The 21,027-nt window shown below is 36.7% G+C and overlaps 1 protein-coding gene across 3 annotated transcripts in view; it reads left to right on the forward strand.

Annotated features, from left to right (window-relative positions):
- Positions 1-21,027, forward strand: part of DCHS2 (dachsous cadherin-related 2) — a 275,852-nt gene that overhangs the window by 212,766 nt on the left and 42,059 nt on the right. Inside the window, exons 17-20 of one of the 3 annotated variants that reach the window (XR_016019065.1) lie at positions 8,962-9,092; positions 11,010-11,296; positions 12,229-12,361; positions 14,527-17,239. Coding sequence is in view for 2 of the 3 variants with exons in the window: in XM_088792569.1 (XP_088648695.1) it covers positions 8,962-9,092; positions 11,010-11,296; positions 12,229-12,361; positions 14,527-17,156 (3,181 nt within the window). In the remaining variant the exon portion in view is untranslated. Of the gene's footprint in view, positions 1-8,961; positions 9,093-11,009; positions 11,297-12,228; positions 12,362-14,526; positions 20,803-21,027 lie in introns of those variants that run through there. The other 2 variants (XM_088792569.1, XM_019733266.3) reach the window with 2 other exon arrangements.

A 21,027-nucleotide genomic window follows, 5' to 3' on the forward strand; every position in this document is an offset into this window, starting at 1 on the left:
AGAGGGAAAAGATATTGTCAGTTATGATTCTACTCAGTATAAATGCACTAAATAAAAATCAAATAATTTTTAGTCCTCATATTAAGCCACATGTAAGAAAACTCAGTGGAAATATGATGACAAATTATAAAATAGACATTTTAAGTTCTGTTTGATTGATATTCCTGAATTTTAAAAACTATTTACCGAGCATGACATACAGACATATGAAACAGTTCTCGTTTTCAGGGAGCTGGAAAATTGAGTGCCATTGTAATCCATGGCAGGAAGTATATTAATAATCACAGTAATTTATGGAGCACCTGCTTTACATGTTAAATTCCTATAACAGACTTAAGATTTACAGAATGAGGAAATTGAAATTCAGAGAGGTAAAGTTTGCCAAAAATATGCCGCTAGTAAATGGTACAACTGAGATTCTTGTCCATGTAAGTGGTCATAGTAGGGCTTCCTATTGTATCATGGGAATGAATCTGAAAAGTACATACATGTATATTAACAAAACAGAAAAAAAATCTTTAAAAACTTAAAATAATAATGACAAGTAAGTTCCAGTTTTCAGTTTGTGAAAACACTTGTCTAGGTGTAAACATGCAATAATTGGATTTGAATCACTGTTTTCCACCACTTGGCTTATGGAGAGACATTTCACTATTTAAGATGGTACTTGATATTCATGTGAGCCTTGTAACACTTCAGGGCCAAGATTTTTAGTCTTTTGAAGGACTTTTCAAATGACCAACAAAAGTGTCCTAGGCAAATGAGAGTTAATTTCAGTGTTTAAAAATGCAGTTTCCCGCATACACATTCTAGGTCAAAGAGCAGTTATTGCCAGGAGCAATGCTAAACTCATACTCCCATTGAGTGCTCATTGTGAGAGAAATAATAAAAAGCAGTAATATATGCAAGGTAGGAAAAGCCTGAGATGTTAATTATCTTTTCCGAAATACATGTCTCACATGTCTCATAAGCAGCAGGGCTGGGTTGGAACCCGTCTATTGACTCCCCATGGAAAAGGGAATAAAAGACACTGCAGGCAGGACGCATGAGGAAAGGTATGGCTATGCCACTATTTGGTGTGTTTGGAAGTAACAAATGGTACAGTGCACCTGAGTGCGGGATAATGGGAAAGAGGCTGAGCATGTGCAGGAATAGGATGAAGATGGTCAAAAGGTAGAAACTTCCAGTTACAAGACAAATGAGTGCTGGGGGTGTAATGTACAGCATGGCAACTACAGTTAACACTGCTGTATGGTATATTGGAAAGTTGTTAAAAGAGTAGGTTCTAAGTTCTCATCACAAGGATAAAAACGTTTTTTTCCTTTTTTGTGTCTATATGAGATGATGGGGGTAAACTAAATTTAGTGTGGTAATCACTTAACAACATATATAAGTCAAGTCATTATGCTGCATACCTTAAACTTGTAAAGGGCGGTATATCAATTATACCTCAATAACACTGGACAAAAGTCACACAATAATCTGAAAAAAAAAGAGGCTGGTAGGTTTCAGGCAAGTTTTGAAGGACTTTATATGCCATATAATGGGGATTGTAACCTATCTGGTAGGCTGTATAAAAGTGTAAGCAATTGAGTGCATGTTCAGATCTTTATTTTAAAAGACGTCTGGTAATGGATGCACTGCAGGACCAAGAACACGCATCAGGCAGGCTCGTTAAGCTAGACAACAGCTGTGGAAGGTCCGTGATGATGAGTCAGTGGGATGGAAGGAGGGGGCCTACTTACTTACTAGTTAATTCAGATACGGAACCCATCGGAACATGGTGACCAGTTGAATTTATTTAACAAGGAAAGAGAAAATACTTCTGAAATTTCTACATAGGAAAAGCAGGAAGAAGAATAGATTGGGATTGGGACTTGGGGGGAGGCATTTTGAGTTTGAGGGACTCATGCAAGAGCAAAAGTAAAGATACTCCTTAGGCAATTAAAATCATGGACAGCACAGGGAATAGTCAACAACATTGCAGTAACTTTGTGGTGTCAGATGGGTACTAGGCTTATTGTGGGGATCAGCTCGTAAATGATATAAATGTCGAATCACTATGTTGTGCACCTGGAGCTAATAAATTGTATGTCAATTGTAATTGAAAACTAAATTTAAAACAAAATATGTTGATCTGGAGCTGAGGGAAGAGGTCTTCATTGAAGATTTGGATTTGGGATTGATCTAGGGAAAATATGTAAAATGGAATTACCTGGACAGAATATGTAAAATGAGCACTTGGGGGATTGCCACGACTTGAGGGCCACACAGAGAAATAGACACCACAAAAATAGATTCAGGGACTAACCATGAATCTATTAGAAACATGATAGAAACATGAACCTGGAAAAGGTGGTTTCATGGAAACCAAGGGGAGAGGTTGGACTGTATAAAAGAAAGGGGTTTCAAAATGTGTATGGTTTAGAATCGACTAGAAGTACTCCTTATATTAAAGAGTTTGCAAGCAATAGGCTTGTCCTAAATTGTCTCCTAACAAGATAACGTACACACTGTTATATTTGTAGGTTAATTAATACAAAGCTGTAAAGTTAATTTAAAACTCAAGTGAACAGATTAATTTTCTTTAACAAAAATATTCTACAGTTTAAGTGAGCAAATACAGTTTTCTATAACCAATATGTACTATAAGCACCACAAATTCTGGGAGATCAAACAACAAATATTTCATGGTTATGGGTTAGTATCTTAGAAAGCATCTCTAAACTTCAAAGAGAAGAATTGTAATTTATGATAGTAAGAAACATCATATGTGTAGATTTAAAGTTATATAAAAATTTTGCCCCATTTGGCCAGCATCCCAACACTGTGTTTTGTTCATTTTTCCTTCTGTAGTCACCAGAATGGAAATATTCTCCATCCTTACATCCTTCTGTTCATGAACAAGGGCCGAAGTACGAGTTTCCAAAATACATATGGCAGGATTATTTCCTTTTAGTTTTCAAAATACATATGGCAGGATTATGTCCTTTTAGTTTTCAAAATACAGATGACAGAATTATTTCCTCTGTGGACTTCTCAGTGAATACCACTGGGACCTGGAATTTCTTTTCATTTCAAACAAGGCTGAGTGAGCATTTTGAGGTTTATAATGTTCATGTCCACAACTGGAAAGCGACCATTGTCTGGTGATTAGAAAGCTCCTGATATTATTTTCCAAAGGTGAGCCATGGAAGGGATGGAGGATAATGAGTTGAGGAGTGCATAAAATAGGAAGCAGAGACAACTGTAATGCATGATTTTCTTTTTCAGTAATGTCGAGTTAAAAGGGAGGAATGCCAGGTGGCGGTGACTAAGTGGGATTCAGGCTGGAGAGTAGCGCATGTTTTTAGGAATGGCTCAACGTGAGCATGTTTACAGTCAGAAAGAAAGTATTGTTAATAGATAGATAAAAAATAAAGATTTGACTCTAAGCACACATTCTTATTTAAAAATTTTTATTGTTATCAAAGTAGTACATTTTTTGAAAAATCAAATAGTATCAGAGTATCAACAGACTTAGATGAAAGTCAGCTGCCATTGTCTCACCTGTGCCACTACTAAAGCCTGCTAGAGGCTGACATTTTTAACTCGTTTTCTCCATTATTATAAACACCAAGATGTCTTCATTTATCATTTTAAACATTATCTCTCGACTTCCTGTTAAAATAGATGTGGGTTTAATCTTTTTACCTTCTCGTATCTGATTCTCTTTATATTCATACACTGTTTTTCATTTACTCAATAATCAGTGTTTACATTATATGAGTCTATAAATGTTCACTTCAGAGCCATGCCATTCTTCTATTTCCATTCTTACTCTCCCCCTTACCCCCAAATTAATGATTATCTATATCCGTGTACTTAATTCCTTGTAAATGTTCCAGTAGCTCTGTCATGCCCACACATCTTTCCCCCCCAAATGCCTCTCCTATTCTATCAAGTCCCCTTTGTTCCTTGGAGACCTCCTTCCTGCTGCTTTCTGCTCTGCTGATCTAGTCTTACCAATCTTTACTGTGCTCTCTAAGCCTTTAGCAAAGCTGATGATTTCACGACTTTGCTTTGTTGCTCTCCTACTTGCGCCCATGTGATGGATTTCATGTCTTTCTGTTTCTTAGTTTTCTCTTCCAGGAGCTTTGTAGGAAAAGATGCCAGGGAAGTCAATTCTCTGAGTTCTTGCATATCTAAAAATGCCTTTATTCTCCTCTCATGTGATTATGCAATGGATAATATAGAAGTTGAACATTTTTTTAGAGTTTTGGAGGCACTGTTCTGTTATCTTTTAAAACCCAGTGTTTCTGTTGAGAAGTCTGGTGCCATTGTAATTATATGCTTTGTATATGATATTTTTTTCCTTTTTTTGTGGAAGTTCTCAGGTTCTTTACCCATAATGTTTAGAAATTTTGTGAGTATATACTGTGATGTGGGTTTTTCCTTGTGCTGAGTACTTGGTGTGCTCTTTTAATAAGGAGAAATCTTTCTTTTTACTTTCTTATATTATTTCATTGTTAATTACCTCTCCTTCTGTTTTTTGGGGGTTTTTTGTTTGTTTGTTTTTTCTTTTGTTTTGTTTGTTTGCTTATTTTGTCCTGTTCCTTTTCCTTGGATCCTATTCAATCAAGCGTTGGGCTGCCTGGATTGATCTTTTGTCAGTAATATTTTATTTCCTACTTTCCACTTCTTGTTTTGTGTCTTGGTTTATTTTTGTTTTTTATGGAGAATGCCTTAATTTTAACCTTCTAAACTTTCTTTTTTGCTTTCTAGTTAAAAAACATTTTGGATATTGTATATATTTTTATTTCCAAAAGTTCTTCCTTGATCTTTGAACTTTTCCATAGCATCTTGTTCTTGATTTATGCATGCATTATCTTCTGCTGTCTCTCCAAGGACATTAATTAGAATTGTTTTTACATTTTCTTTTATTCTTTCAAGATCTGTGTGTTTTTTCGAGTTCATTTCTTCTCTTTGTCTATTTTGTGCTCTCTTCTTCATGTTGGAGGCTTTCTGTGGGAGGTAACTGCTAAGTCTTTAGCATCTCTGAGTGAGCTGGTGGAGCTTATTGACCAGCACACTTAACTTCAGATGAACAAGAGGGGAAGTCGACTACTTTGCAGGATGACATACAAATGACAATGTATAAGGTCAGACAATTAAGTTCACGAACTCATTCTAGAAAAAGTGCTACATACCTCATTGCTGAATATCACTACGGTCACCTTCGAAGTACTCCCCTTGGGAAGCTATGCACAGACACCAGCGCCTAGTCCACCCTTCAAAGCAATTATGGAACTCTTTTTTTGGAATGGTCTTCAGAGCTGTCGTCATATTATGCTTGATGTCCTGAATGTCATCAAAATGTCTTCCTTTCAATATTTCCTTTATCTTTAGGTAAAGAAAGAAGTCATTGGGGCCCAGATCAGGTGAGTAGGGAGGGTGTTCCAATACAGTTATTTGTTTACTGGCTAAAACCTCCTTTACAGACAGTGTCATGTGAGCTGGTGCATTTCCGTGATGCAAGAGCCATGCATTGTTGGCGAAAAGTTCAGGTCGTTTTCATCTAACTTTTTCACATGGCCTTTTCAGCACTTCCAAATAGTAAACTTGGTTAACTGTTTGTCCACTTGGTACAAATCCATAATGAATAATCCCTCTGATATCAAAAAAGGTTAGCAACATTGTTACAACAAGTTCGGGAACTTAATTGTCAGACTACGTACAGAGAGTTCTCTTTTCTTGGAAGGTGCTTTTATTTCTCCAAGGATAGTCTCTCGATATTATTCATTCTGAATATGATCGTCAGGTATTCATTTGCCTGGGAGTGAAGAGCAATGGGCAGAGGGATTTGATTGTTCTGTATTTTGAGTTTAAAATAAATCTTTAAGCTATTTTTGGATCTCACCTCACCATTTGCCATGTCTCCAGCCTCTCCTTAGTTACATGGGGACAAATCTGTTTCTCACTCATCCTTCTCTCTCTCCAATGCATTTTAATCTGTGGTTTCCTCTGACCCACTCACCAGTAACCACTCCAAAACTGGCTTGCATTTTCTAGAAATTTGTTGAAATTTCTCACCCACTTTACCCACTAATATCATCTCCCATTCTGTTTGTAGCCTTATGGATGTATATCTTATTTTAAATTCTTTTGTTCTCATTATAGTAGAATCTCAGGAGAAAGAGGAACTAAAACTGTGTGGATATAACCAGAAATCATAGCTCTTCTTTTCATAGGTGTTTCTGATGTTGGCTGATTATCTTTTCTTAGAATTTCAGGAGGAATATTTCATTGTTGGAAGACATTTAAAATACTGGTGAGAGTTTTGAAAGATCTTCTACCAACATCTTCAGTATTTGTTAAGGCAATCAGCAAAGATCTTACCTGGTCAAACCTCCTTTAAAGTTTAACATGGTTAAAGAAGCTTCCTGTGGTTGATAGAGCAGAGGAAAAATGCTCTGAACTAAAATGGGACTGTTCTAAATCTGGCCCGTCTCATTTATAGCCTCTGCTGATAATACTCATCAGGGTAGCAATTCTGGAACATGGAGCCAGTTGGACTGGCTACAATCAATAACTTCACAAAGGCTGCCAAGGAGCCATCATAAGAAACTTGAGGTCTCACAGAAGTTGTGTGTAGAATCTCAGTGGATCTGCCTTTATAATTTTTCATTTATTCTTTAAGCTATTGAGAAACCTTTTACTTGTCCTTTTATTTTGAAATTGGATCATATATTTTCCTCCATATCAAAGAGTCTCACTTCTTTTTTTAACCTGACATAGGCATTACATAGAAACCCTGAAGTTGTAATGTTGTAAAAATAAGGGTGGTTATGGCTATAGTGGAAGAATAAGACGTAACTTTGATGTCTTGGCTGAGACTTTAGTATGACATTGGGGAAAGGCAGGCAACAGGGGCAGAGAACATTATGAGTTGATTATTTTTAGTAAAATATTTCCATATGTATCTGACTTACGTTCATACTAACAAAACAAAATTTCCACATGGAATTATTCCTAGGCTCCAGAAGTGTGAAACTCAAGTGGTCGTTATCTTGATGTCCCAACTCTGATAGTGTTGAAGGAAGCCTGTGTGCTTCATGCACGGTAGATAAGCAGTAATCACTTGCTATTAAGTTCATGCTTATTTTACATCATTTTAAAATTTAAGGTTGGAAAGAAAGAACACTTATCAGGTAAGCTAACAATGGAAAAGAAAGTAGAAGTGTGTCAACTTCCAAAACTCAGTTTCTTAAAAGGTAGTATCAACCACTGACTAAGACTAATACCACCTCTGAAGTAAAGATCATCTTCTGATTAACAACTCACTTTATTACTCACCTACCCTCCTGGATCTCCCAGTGTCTAGAGGGGGGTGAAAAATAAGCTAACGATTATACATTAGGGAGTGATATATACACAGTAAGAGAGTCATGTTGAAGGAGGATAGTATAGCACAAGCTTTCCAGGCAACCAAGACCTGGGCTCTAATCCAGGCTCTGTCACATAATAGATTTATAATGCCGGACAAATCTTTAGAAAATAGCACTCAACCTATATTAAAGAAAATCAAATAAGGTAACCCATTGGCTTTCAAGGTACTAATGGGGGAGGCAGACAAAGAAGGCATCCAAACAAAGGGTGATGATTGCTATAGCAGAAGAATATACAGGGTGCTATGGGATAGAGAAGGGGCATCCCAATCAGACGAGAGGTCAGTGAATGCCTATCGAAGATGTAAACTTGAAAGACCAAGAGGATGTAGGGATGGAGAGCCCAGGCAGAAACCAGCTCACAGAAGGTGATGTTGTGTGTCCTCAAGACTTGGACTACCCCTGGAGAGCCAAGGAAAGGTTTTAAATAAGAGAATCGAGTTTTCAAATCGGGAGTTTAGATAGAACAATTGAGTTGCAGTGTGGGGGGATGGACAGGAGCCGATGAGGCTTGCAGTAGGAAGATTGGCAAGGAAACCAATGATCAGATGAGAAAGGATATAATGAACGTACGGCATTCCAGATAAAGATGGTAGGGCATGAGGCTACAGAGACCAACCTGTCCTGGTTTGCCCAGGATTATCCTGATTTTAAAAACAACAACAACAACAAAAAACGGAGTCTCATGTCCCAGGAAACTCGTCAGTCCCTGGTGAAACAGGATGGTTCACCAGCCTTTCTGAGGCTTGAAAGGTATGGCTGAAATGGACGAGAACTGAAGCAAATAATACTCAAGAGATAAAATCTATGAGACTCGTAATTAATTGGATGTGGGGAATTGGTTGACAGGGAGAAGTTGAAAACACTAATGTGGTTTCTAACCTGTTTGCTGGAGAAGCTCGTTGTACCATCATCCGAGACAGATTGCATCACTGCGTGTGAATTCTTTCAGATCATAGATCGTTACGTCTACTTTACAGTCCAGGCCAATCATGCATCTTTTGTACATGTATTAATCATGCAATATCCTCTCTTAGTTCTACCATTTTGATCATTTTGCAATTTGGGTCTAAAAAAATATCAATACAAAGCAATCTTTTAGTGCCTCTATCTTTTGTTGATACAGTAAAATGGAAATATGTAGCAATATCCAGGCCATGCGTGGCCAGGCCATGCTTATCCAATGAATAGGCATTGGTGTTTGTATCTATTAGGTTGTTCTTAGTAAGAAAGGACTGGATTTGACAGTATGTCTCCCAGATATGGTGCATTTGTTTTGGTATAAATGCTTCATGTCCCCTGGTAGCTTGCTGGATTTGCTTCTCTAAACATGTCAAAAATAGATAAATAAATTTCAGGCTACCATTCTTTTATAATATATATTAAATGATGCTATTTAGAAAAAGCCAGGAAGAGAAATTAAAGTAGCTAGTCAGTGCATTTTAAATTTTTCGACTAGAAATTCAATATTTGTGTTGTTTTACTTATTTTTTTTGGATAATAGATAACATTCCTTGATTCTTTTCCAAACCAGCTTGACTGTGCAAGCCACGGATAAAGGGATGCCCAGACTTTCTGGTACAAGTGTGGTCAAGATACAAGTGATTGATGTAAATGACAATGCTCCAGTTTTTCTCCCCCATGAAGCAGTGGAAGTAGCAGAAAGTAAGTGTGGCAATTTGCAAAAGTGGTTTTGACGAAGTTGTGTAACATCATCTTCCATTTTTTTCAGCCAGGCGCCATATTAACTGTGAGTACTAATCCTCAACAGCCATGCATCATAGATAGTTTTCATCTTCATTTTATAGAATTGAAAATGCGTCATCAAAAGTTAAATATCAACTGTCAAAGCAGTTAACTGTGAAAGCTGGGATTTGCATTCAGATTAGCTAGAGGCCAATTCCCCATGCTGAAACCACCATTCCACACAGGTTCTTTCTGTGTACAGACCTTTCTTAAAAATGAAATCTATGAAGAAGCATATTTTGTTCACTGTGGTGATCGTCCTTAAACTCCTCTGAGAAGAAGCGATCTTCTTAGACTGAGAACTCAGTCAGTCTTCACAGTATACTAATGACAAGTGATAAGTGAAGGGAATTGGATGGTCATCATACAAAGTCACCATTTTCCTCTTGTGTAAACTAAACTTCAGCAATTGAAGAAATATTTTACCACATTACTGGTAAAAGTTGGAAATGCATCATTTTATGTCATGTGCTTATTAATCTTAATTATTTGGGTCTCTGGGTTATAAAATGACCATACAGCATGATCCCAAAGTTGTCTGTGGTCAATGGTTCGAGTGGTAAAACCCAACCCAACTCTTTATGGTTGAAGTTGCAAAGAGTGGTGGCCCTTCACTTGCCTCTCTCCTTTCACTCGTAATACCAAACTTATTCCTAAAGTGTTCCTAACGTTTTATGTCCACAAATAATAACCATCACCACTCAAGAGGGATATATTTCAGAGATTTCTATATATAAGTATATCTACAAATAGTCTAAATATTCTAAAATATTCTACCAGTAAAAGACTGTTCGGTTTTACCTCCCAGATGATTTCACAACTTTGCTTTATTGCTCTCCTAGTTGCGCCCATGTCATGGATTCCACCTATTTGATATATTTTAATTCGCATTTACTGAACATACTATTCCAAAGCACATACATTAGCATCAAAATGCAGCAGTATGCCCAGTATAAATATATCACAAGAACAAACAGCATAAATCAAAATGTACTGAATGGGGTAAGGTGTGGTTGGTGCACATAGAGAATGTTCAAGCTTGAAATATAAAAATTATGAATCTCATATACAGTGGAACTATTCTGAATACCTTGGCATCTTTTTTCTACCTGTACCATACATATAAGCTTAAAAACAAAGTGCCTTTCATGGCAGTTAAACTAAAGAACAGCTACAGTGTGTGAGGCATTTGGTATGTCTTTTTTTTTTTTTTTGGGGGGGGTGAAAAATATTACAGATTTGCTTTCATTATATGTACTATGTATACTTTTCCCTCCTATTCTTGATAATTCTGAGTCACATTTAAAGAAAGGAAGCAGTCTATGCACCACTCAAAAGAATAATTTTGCAAAAATAAGTACAAGGAACTAAGTATCTATTTCTAACTTCAGCATCCAAATACTTTCATTTAAATCTTGTGTATTTTTCAAAATCTTATGTTTTGTATTAATGTTTTGAATAATAACCTTCTTGCCACCTATATCCCCCATGAATATATGATTTTGATACAAACACTATATAGGACAAATAAGTGGGTTGCAATGTTTCTTGGTCCTGGAATTGTGCTGTAAGAATACAATTAAAAACGTAATATAAAAATTGAATATACCCTACCTCCTCAATTCCCCACTCAGTGGTAAATTTTCGCTTTTATTGGGCTTATAAATTCTTCAAAGTTTCTGTTCCGTTCATAATGAGCTTTGTATGAGAAATCATGCCAAGAAACAGCAAATCATGTTGGACTTAAAATAAAAAATGCTTGGATGGAACTACTAAAGAAAAGTCTTTCAAAGGGTGAATTTTAATGGAGACTGACATTGGTCATGACTATTTCAGATTCTTTGCCTGGTGTAATTGTGACTCGGATATCAGTTCATGATGTGGATTTGAATTCAGCTTTCATCTTCCATTTCGCCAAAGAGAGTGACGCTGGAACCAAGTTTGCTATTGATCGGAACACTGGAGTAGTGGTGCTAGTGAAAACACTGGATTTTGAAGAAGCTACTGAACATGAGCTGCTTATCCAAATTTCGGATTCGGTGCACCACACAGAGGGAGCGCTCGTCATCCGTGTGGTGGACGTCAATGATAACCCACCAGTATTTTCTCAAGATTCTTACCAGGTAAACAGCTTAAAGAGATGCTGAAACACAGGCAAAACTGGAAAGAATAGGGAATAATGTAAGCCTATGCTTGTTGGCAGACTACTTAGGCATACCATATTCACTGTTTTTAGTGCTTAAGTTGATGCTGAGGAGTTTATATTTCATACCCTGGAGGCTAGAAATATATATGGAATTGAATATCTCATTCAAATTCAGTTTTTTAAGTATATATCATGTCATCATATGAAAGTATGTCACCATTTGTATAGTTTTTAGGGATTGGGGACCAATTGTTCTAACTATCGGAACTTGCCTAATATTTTCAAAGCCATAGACAAGACAATAAGGTAGCTTGGATTATCTGCAGTTTCGAGTCATTTGAGAAAACTTTTTCTTTCCTAGGCATATTTTTGGAATATGTTGACTAACATTTTACAGAAACAAATCATGAACAAAACTGTAAAGAGGAAATTTTAGTTTTTAGAGCATAGTGTATGTTTGTAGATGTGACGACAATAATAGCATTCAACTAAGTACTTGGAAACAGGCTTCAGGACTCTTGGATATAGCAAATGTAGGGTTACCGTGTAAACACAGGAGGGAAACTAACATAAGTAATGATTTTCTGTGAAGGCTTGCTACATTGCACAACGTACATATGTAATAATATAACTATCCTCTACCACACAGAAATAATTTGGAAGGAAATTTTTCATAATAAAAATCAAAACAATTAATTTTTTTAAAATATATTTTTTTTCTGAATACTGAGACCACTACACAAGCTTCTTATAATATGTCAGCTCTATAAATGAATATGTCTAATAAAGTCAGGTTCTCTGTGTATTTTCCTTAAGCAAAATAAATAAAATGATCTCATGTTCTGGCTGTTAGTGACAATATTTATAGTCTTTAAGTACAATGTCCATTTCTCTCTCTTTTTCCCCCAGGTCACCATTCCTGAATCGGTGCCTGTGGGGTACTCCGTGCTGACCGTGGCAGCCATGGACTTAGAAAGCAACGAGGACATTTCTTACAGAATCCTTTCATCTTCTAAGGAATTCTCAATTGATCCTATGAATGGTGAGTTATTTATAGTGGCTTTAGTGTTCATAGGTTTGAGTTACAGGGTGGAAACCTGAAGTAATCCTTTCCAAATGCTCTTAAAATAGCTCTCCACCCCCAACCCCTGGTTAAATTATAGACACCACCTTCTTATTTCTCTTCACATCAAATGCTATGGTAGCAAATCCCAGTGTTATTTTTCTTCTCCAACAACTCAGTGGCTGGGAAGCAAAAGGAATTGATTAAGTGCTGGCAGAGGCGCATAAGTGCAGAGATCCCCATATAGTAAACACCCAGTCCATCAGTCCAGCCAAGCACCATTCACGTAGTTACCCCAGACCTCGGCAAGAATCAGATGAAGTCGAATGGACTAATTTAGTACTGAGGACTTCACGTTACTAGAATTTGGAAGCTTTTTATCAAAGCACAAGTACGAAGAGTTCAGTAAGAGCATCATACATTCAATAAGGACCTCCCCCCCAAAAAAAAAAATCAAAAAGGGAAAATTATTTGAGCATCTCGACTAAGTAAAAACATTGTGGCTCTGGTTTATTTGATGCCTTCTGAGGCTCTGTACTTTTATCAGAACAAGATATTCATGGCTGGGAAATGTGTTAGGCAAGTGATTTTAGATTAGAATAGTTAAGCATTGTATAGAGAACATTTAACGGTGAGTAGACATTAAAGCTAAATTTGGTAAAAATGAATAATTAGCAAAGCACGGTCCCTGACAGAGCACACTCTAGAAAAGAACAGCCTGGGACACAGTACACTGTGTTCCCCATCTCCACTTACAATGGCATCATTTCACAAGTGAGGGCTGATTTTAAAATGACCCTCAGGATGGTGGATGTTAACTAGACTTATGGCAATATATACATATATTGAATCATTATGTTGTATACCTGAAACTAATCTAATGTCATATATCAATGATATCTCAATTGAAAAAAAAAATTAACCTGAGGATTATCTAAAAGAAAAATTAAGTCATGAAATACAAACATGAGGCCCATGGTGTGTTGTAATGGGGAGATGTGGGTCATGTGGCCACATGTGTGGATAAATGTCTGTAGCATGGATGTAAACATGTCAGGAATTTGGCTTTCCTTTGCTTTGTTTTCTGTCTCTCTCACCTCATACTCGCTTTCTTTCTCTCTCCCTTCCTTTTCTTTCCTTTCTTTCTTTCTTTCTTTCTTTCTTTCTTTCTTTCTTTCTTTCTTTCTTTCTTTCTTTCTATTTTATTTTACCTTTATTAGATATGTACATACACATACATATGTGAGTGTGTGCGTGTGGCGTCAGATGATGGGACCTGCTGCCCTGGCCACAGCAGATCACGGTGTGGGAAGTGGGAGGTGGTCCCTCTGAGCTCTCATTCCTAGCAGCTCTTTTGCTTGATATGAGTTATCAACAAACTTTACAGTGAGATATTGATGAGAACATTTTTAAAACATAACATGTTATCAGATCAATTTAATTCATGGTGGGACCCCAACTGAAATGTGACATTTATATGATAGCATTCTGTATTCTTTTTTATCGCCCATACTTAAAACACATGTATCTTAGAAACATGTCATTATATGCATGCTTGGAAAAATGACATATTTCTATATTTTAAACAATATAATATATTAAATATATTTCATCAATAAGGGGAAAATCCATGTGCTGAACGAAACAAGAGGTTTAGGAAAAATATCTCTATAATTAAGCCACAGTTGTAACTTTGCATTATCAGACTTACTGCTTTTATTTGACTAGAGTATTGTCAACCAGTATTTCCTAAATACATACCTGTGTGCTAGAATGTTGTTATACATGTATCTATGGGTAGCAGCGTGGGGTATACATTTTTCAAATAAGAATACATTTTCCTTTAAAATGGAACAATTTACTATACCAAAATAAGATTAAGAAAAATTTGTGGCAGAGTCATCCTCAAGGAGCATACATACTTAAAGAGTGAATGCCATGAATATTATTTCTGGATCTTAAATGTTACAAAAGCATAAATATAATAATTTTAATTTTCTATTTGGAGTTACTCTTGGTTGTAACTTAAGTAACAAATCTAACAAATAACTAAACACATTAGTAAATATTTCATAAATATTTACTGACCAAATGGATCATGAAATTTTCATTTCATGACATTTAATTTATGTCTTGTTTTTCAGGCACAGTGTTTACTATCAATCCTGTGTTTCTTCTGGATAAAAAATCAACAGTTCAGTTTCTTGTTGAAGCCAGTGATGGTGGAATTCCTGACCTGAGGGCTCTTACCTTAGTGGAGATAGAAATACAAGATATAAATAATTATGCCCCTGAATTTGTAGTAGAATATTATAACCTTAGCTTGAGTGAAGATGCTAGAATTGGAGGCACGCTTGTCACCTTTTCAACCATTGACCGTGACTGGACCCGTGAAAACACACATGTTGAATATTCCATCATCAGTGGTAATTCACAGAACAGGTTCCATGTGGAAACTAGTTTCATTCATTCGGAATATCGTTATAAACAAGTTGGTTATCTGGTGTTGCTTCGCAGTCTGGACAGAGAAGCTTTTGCCAGTCATAAACTTGTCATTCTGGCATCTGACCACGGCTGCCCTCCATTGAGTTCCACAGCCATTGTATCCATAGAAGTGCTTGATGTCAATGACAATCCACCGACATTCAACAGTCTGAAATATCATGCCCATGTCAAGGAAAGTACCCACCTAGGGAGCCACATCACTGTGGTCTCAGCCAATGACCGTGATGTGGGTTCGCATGCAGAAATCATCTACCACATAATCTCTGGAAACGAGAAGGGGCATTTTCACTTAGAAGAGAAAACTGGAGTTCTTTATTTGATGAAACCTCTGGATTATGAAGAAACAGTAAAATTCACTTTAACTATCCAAGCTTCAGATGAAGAAAAGAAACATTTTTCTTTTGCAGTTGTGTTTGTCAATGTCCTAGATGATAATGACCATGCACCTCAGTTTATGTTCTCAAGCTTGAACTGTGTTGTTCCTGAAAATCTGCCTGTTTTCTCCACCATATGTTCTGTAAATGCTTTGGATTTTGATGCAGGTCCTTATGGAGAACTGACCTATTCTATCATAGCCCCTTGTTCTGTCACTCATGGGGTGACTCATAACCATGACCCCTTCCTCATTGACCCTCTGACAGGGGATATCCGTGCTAAGCAAGTCTTTGACTATGAAAACAACAATAAATACTGCCTCACAGTTCAGGCAAAAGACAAAGGTGACTCAACAGCCTCCTTAATGGTTTGGGTGGATATTGAAGGGATTGATGAGTTTGAACCCATTTTCACTCAAGATCCGTATTTTTTCAACCTCCCAGAAAAGAATAACATAAGACAGTTGATTGGCAGAGTGGAAGCATCAGATGCAGATGCTGGTATCGATGGTGTTATTCTTTACTCCCTTGAAACGCCATCTCCTTTCTTTTCAGTAAATAAAACTAATGGAAATATTTATTTGACTATAGCCCTTCCCCTAATAAGAAGTCAAGTCAGCAAAGAAGACACCATTGAAATGAAAATAATCGCTCATAGCCCTAAACAGGACTCCAAGTTCACATCTTGTACTGTTTTTGTGAATGTGTCTTTTTCCTCAGAAGGAAAACACTGGGCATTGTCAGCTAGCAGCTTCTCCATCAGCCTCACGGTCTCCTTTTTAGTGTTCCTGTTACTGGTCTTCATTCTCATTGTCTTGATTTTAAGACATAAACGAAAAGACACAATAAACAATTATGAAGAAAAGAAAATGTCATCATCCTTAGATATCAATTTGAGACTGACCAAGGATGCCAGCATGCTCAAGCCCTTCCAGAAAACCAATGACTGCAGTAATGAGAACGCCGTGCCTGTGGACTCCATGCCAGAATGGTTGAGTTTAATAAGCATCATGGAAAAGGACATTGTAAATCTGTACAGGCACTCGAACTCCAGTGGCCACTGTTCTGTGGAAGGAGAAACTGCTGAAGATAAAGAGATCCAGAGGATAAATGAGCACCCTTACAGAAAGGACTCTGGCTCAGTTCTGAGTGACCGAGACTCCAGGGTGCCAGACTCTGGAATCCCAAGGGACTCAGACCAGCTCTCCTGCTTGTCTGGGGAGACCGATGTGGTGGTCACTGTCGAAACAGCAGAAACCAGCCATACATTTGAGGAAGGAGATAGAGGAGAAGGCTGTGGTACAAGCTATGTTCAAAATAATGTGTTACCCCACACACTGAAGAAGAGAGAGGCAAAAGTGGGCGTCCTGGCTGAGATCAGAAAAGAGTCTGTCTTTGTTTCAGGTGATCAAGAAGCAAGATGTGCAACTCTTTCGACCCAGAGAACCTCTGATCATGAGGTGAGAGGCAACTATCACTGGGATTATCTCCTCAGTTGGGAACCCAAGTTCCAACCTCTTGCCTCAGTATTTAATGATATTGCAAAACTAAAGGATGAGCATTTACATATGCCTGGCATTCCCAAAGAGAGGAAATCTTTTGTTTTTCCACCACCATTGATAACAGCAGTAGCACAACCTGGGATTAAAGCAGTTCCACCAAGAATGCCAGCCATGACCCCAGGGCAAGTGCTTCAGAAATACCCACACTCCCCGCTTCTCTACCATCTCAATTCTCTGCCAGAAGCCATGACTCCCAGTTTCTCTCCATCTCTTTCCCTACTGACCACACAGACCCCTGCCATGACTCCACTGTTGTCAAATGGAGAACTGTTGGGAAGACATCTAAGTGATACATGCCATGAACTTAAAGTAGAAGATGAAGTTCAAATATAAAATGGCCTTGACATCAAGCACCTGCTCATCATTGGTCATAAATGACTGAACAGAACACTCTTAAGCAAGCTCCTCGAGACTGGGTGCGTTTTATCTATAAGTGAGTGATTTAATTTAGTCAGGGTTTTTAGAAACTCCTCATTCAAGTTTCTCAAGTTTCTTCCACCCTTAATGAGGAGTTACCCCTCTTTTAGCCTTTATGTTTTGCTCTCAGGACTCCTTTGTGTGTGTGTGTGTGTGTGTGTGTGTGTGTGTGTGTGTGTGTTATGTAGTACATATTCTGTCATACATGGTTTTCTGTATGATTAGATTTCCAAAGGACACAATGAACTCAACTGATTCTCAACATGTTTATATGAAATAAATGGAAATAAACCACAGGTATAGTACATTCAGTCACATTACTTCTGATTAAACTGCTATATCTAAAATGAATCAGTAAAGACTGAATAAAGAATGAGTGTAGTACAGAAAGTAACAGAGGGTAAAATTGGAAGAATAAACTTAAATTTTAAAGTGAAGCAATTTTCTGTAGATAAGATATCTTTAGAGATGCATTTCTCCACTCTCCCCATTGGCCACACTTGTAGAGCTTAGCCATAATTTGAATTTTAATGTGGTATCTTTTGGATATTGAATGAGAAATTAAGAATGAAATTTGTCATAACTCTGTGCCAAATAAGAAAATGAGTCCTGATTAAATTAACTAGAGATGTTTGTCCTTGACAGAGGTATAGGATTGATAAAAACAGTAAGAACATGGTTCGCTGTCACCTAAGACACATTTCCTAGGCCCTCTTTACAAATAGAATGATGATTTTTTTTTTTTAATGCTCTGTCTTGTAAATAGTACGGGTACAGACATTAAAGTTTGAAGATTAATTTGTAGGTATTTCTTCATTTTATTTTCTTCTAGATATAGTAACTTTTGGTGAGAAATAATTTATCCACTCAATGTCCGTTTTAAGAGTTTGCATAGATAAAATTATGTTATTAGCTAATAATTTTTATAGAGTAACTTAGCAATATATTTTTAAATGGATTTGTTTTTTACAAAAATGTTTCTACTATAAAAGTGAAGGATGTGTGTGAGAAGTCTTTCTCCCATTTGTACATACTCTTGTTTAGCTTTAACGGTCATTAGACAGAGCAGTTTGGCAACAGTTGAAATAACTCTGTTTTGTACGGCTATTTCAGAAATATAGTGGTGGTGTGTAGTCTTACATATAATGCTATATCCTTCTCTCCAGTGAGTCTGAGAATCTGTCAAAGATTCTTATCCATTCCAGGAAAGCAGTGGACATCCCAGACATGATGGTCCAGAAGTCATTCATGGTAGGCAACATGGCCAGTCTTTGGAATAAGAGTTTAGGATTCCAATGGGCACCTGGTATGGTTTTCTTAGTGATTAGTGAGGCCTTCTGCTATAGAAATGTTTCCTTTATTTTATTTTCAATAGGCCTCATCTGTAAAATTATTTGAGGTAACTCATTTCTCTTTACCGAAAAGCATTACAGGATGTTGTGTTTGATATCTAGTTTTGTACATAAATAATTCTAAGGTTTCCTATGCTGATTTCATCAATTATATCTTTCCTGACTCTTAAAATTGAGAACAAGTGTATGAAACCACATTAGAAATTGTACGAAACATGAAGGTTTTTGAACAAGCCTGGAATCCTAGGGAAAGACATTTAGACATGGGACACTTAAATATTCAAGGAGGATGCATGTCTCTCCATTTTTGTCATGGCATCTGGAGAAGAAGATTTCATGGTTTTGTAAAAAAAAAAAAAAAGTCATTTAATCATTTCAGTGTTCTAATATTTATTCTCTCTTTGACTTCCTTCAAAAGATTGCTTTGAGCATACAGAGAAATTTTATACTGATTTTTTCTAATTATATATGAAAGTTTTGTTTTGCAACAGAATTATTTCTAGAAACCAAGAACATTTTCTTGTTTTTAAATAAACAGGTTATTTACTTATGCTTAAAAAGTTATCCATCTAACTCTTCCTTAAGTTATTTGCCTGTGATTTATTACTCATTCTGGGCATAATTCTGCATTTTTTTTTCTAGATATTTAATAAAAACAGATGGCATGAAGTATTTGGAGCCTAGTGGATTTTTAATTGATGACTTTATTAATACTGTATCCAATGCCACACCACCACCAAACAAATGCTACAAGTGGGGATTGAGAGTAAAAATGTGAACGTGCTGGTTAAGTGTTCGCAATAAATCATTTGTCCACCCTTTCAAATAGAGTGCTTTTTTTCCTAAAAGAACAATATAATTTGTACAGTTTTCCTTCAAGTTTAATATTAACTTGCCTCATATGTTGTGTTTTACTTTGCTGATCTATACACCAGCTTTAGCATTCTGAAGGGGGTACAGAACTTGTTAGTGGAAAATCATATTAAGCCCCAAATTCATAAGCTATAAAATAAAAGACAGTTGTCTCTTGTGGAATTTTGGCTGCCTGAAATTCTGGACTTTTTTGTTGGCAGCCTTCAAAATGCTGGTGTAAATCAGTACCAAATGGATATCAAAATTCCATGTCCTAGTAGTAATCATTGAATTGGCTTCCAAAACAGATTCCTGGGCAAAGAAAGGGGGAAATGCTGTATCTTTAGGGATTGGATCATTTAACTGTTCTCTAAAAATATTAAAATGAACTATTGTAAACTACTGGCTGCCTATAACTATACATACTTAGTCTATGACCAGTGTCCTGTTGAGACAGGAGTTGTGTTTCTCAGCACCTTTACCTTCAGTTTCAGAGCCCTCCTTGCTGTTTTCCAGAAGTTACAGTAATGAAAGCTAATTATAATTTTAAAGTTATTTATATAGAGACATATGTTTTGTTATTTTTGTTTTGTTTTACCATTTCACACACACCTTAACTTTAAGTTTAAAAAAGCAAGACATAACTAAAAGGAGCAAAGATGATAGTCCACTTCAAAGCAATGAAGAAGACGGAGTTAATTTGATTAGTAGATTCCCACATGATATTATGGATAAGCTTGTTGGGTTTATTTTCACAGCATGTTTTAGTTTGCTTAAAAGTATAGGGCCATCTGTTTGGTCATAGCTGAGGAGAGTTCAGACAGAAAATCGTTCTGTCTAAGAGGGATACCAGGATCAGAGAAGGTGCTAGAGCTTTGCATTCCCAAACTGCCATTCCCATGTGAGGCACTGAAGGACCAAGGTAGCATTTGAGACGGTGGGAAGAAGCAGGGAAGAGAAAAATAGAGGATTAAATCTGAAAAGGAATAGTTTAGGGCACGGGTAGAGAAATGAAGAGGGGAAAAGGCTAAGGATTTATAAAGAATTATTTTTAAATGTAAAGATTTTTCTAAGTCACTCATTTCCCCAGTATAGGTTTATCCTGTTGAAGAATCTCTCTCTCTCTCTCTCTCTCTCTCTCTCTCTCTCTCTCTCTCTCTCTGTCTCTCTCTCTCTCTCTCTCTCTCTCTTTCTCTCTCTCTCTCATCTCTATCTCTCTGTCTCCCTTTTGAGAAATCTTGTTTTCTTCTCTTTCCTTTCTGTTCCTTTCAAGTCTCTACCTCCATTGATCCAGTGTCTGAAAATTTAAGTTTATCAAGTTGTGAACCTAAAGCTAGGCAGCAATGAATTAAAATACATTTGACTATGAAAACCTGAATTCGTTGGAATTTTTTCCCCCTTTTGGTGAAGTATAGTATAAAAAAAATAGAATGATTACCCTATGTTATTTCCCACTCTACATAACTTTGGCATTAAGAGTGCCACGATTTTAAATAGTTGATTTCACACATATACCAAGTAATGGAAGTTCAGAAGGCAGTTGGGATAGAATATGAAATTTTAGCACCTGGTCTTTTTTCTAG

Source organism: Rhinolophus sinicus, chromosome 15 (assembly GCF_057876585.1).
Source record: "Rhinolophus sinicus isolate RSI-liver-muscle chromosome 15, RSI-T2T, whole genome shotgun sequence".
Lineage (NCBI taxonomy): Eukaryota > Metazoa > Chordata > Mammalia > Chiroptera > Rhinolophidae > Rhinolophus > Rhinolophus sinicus.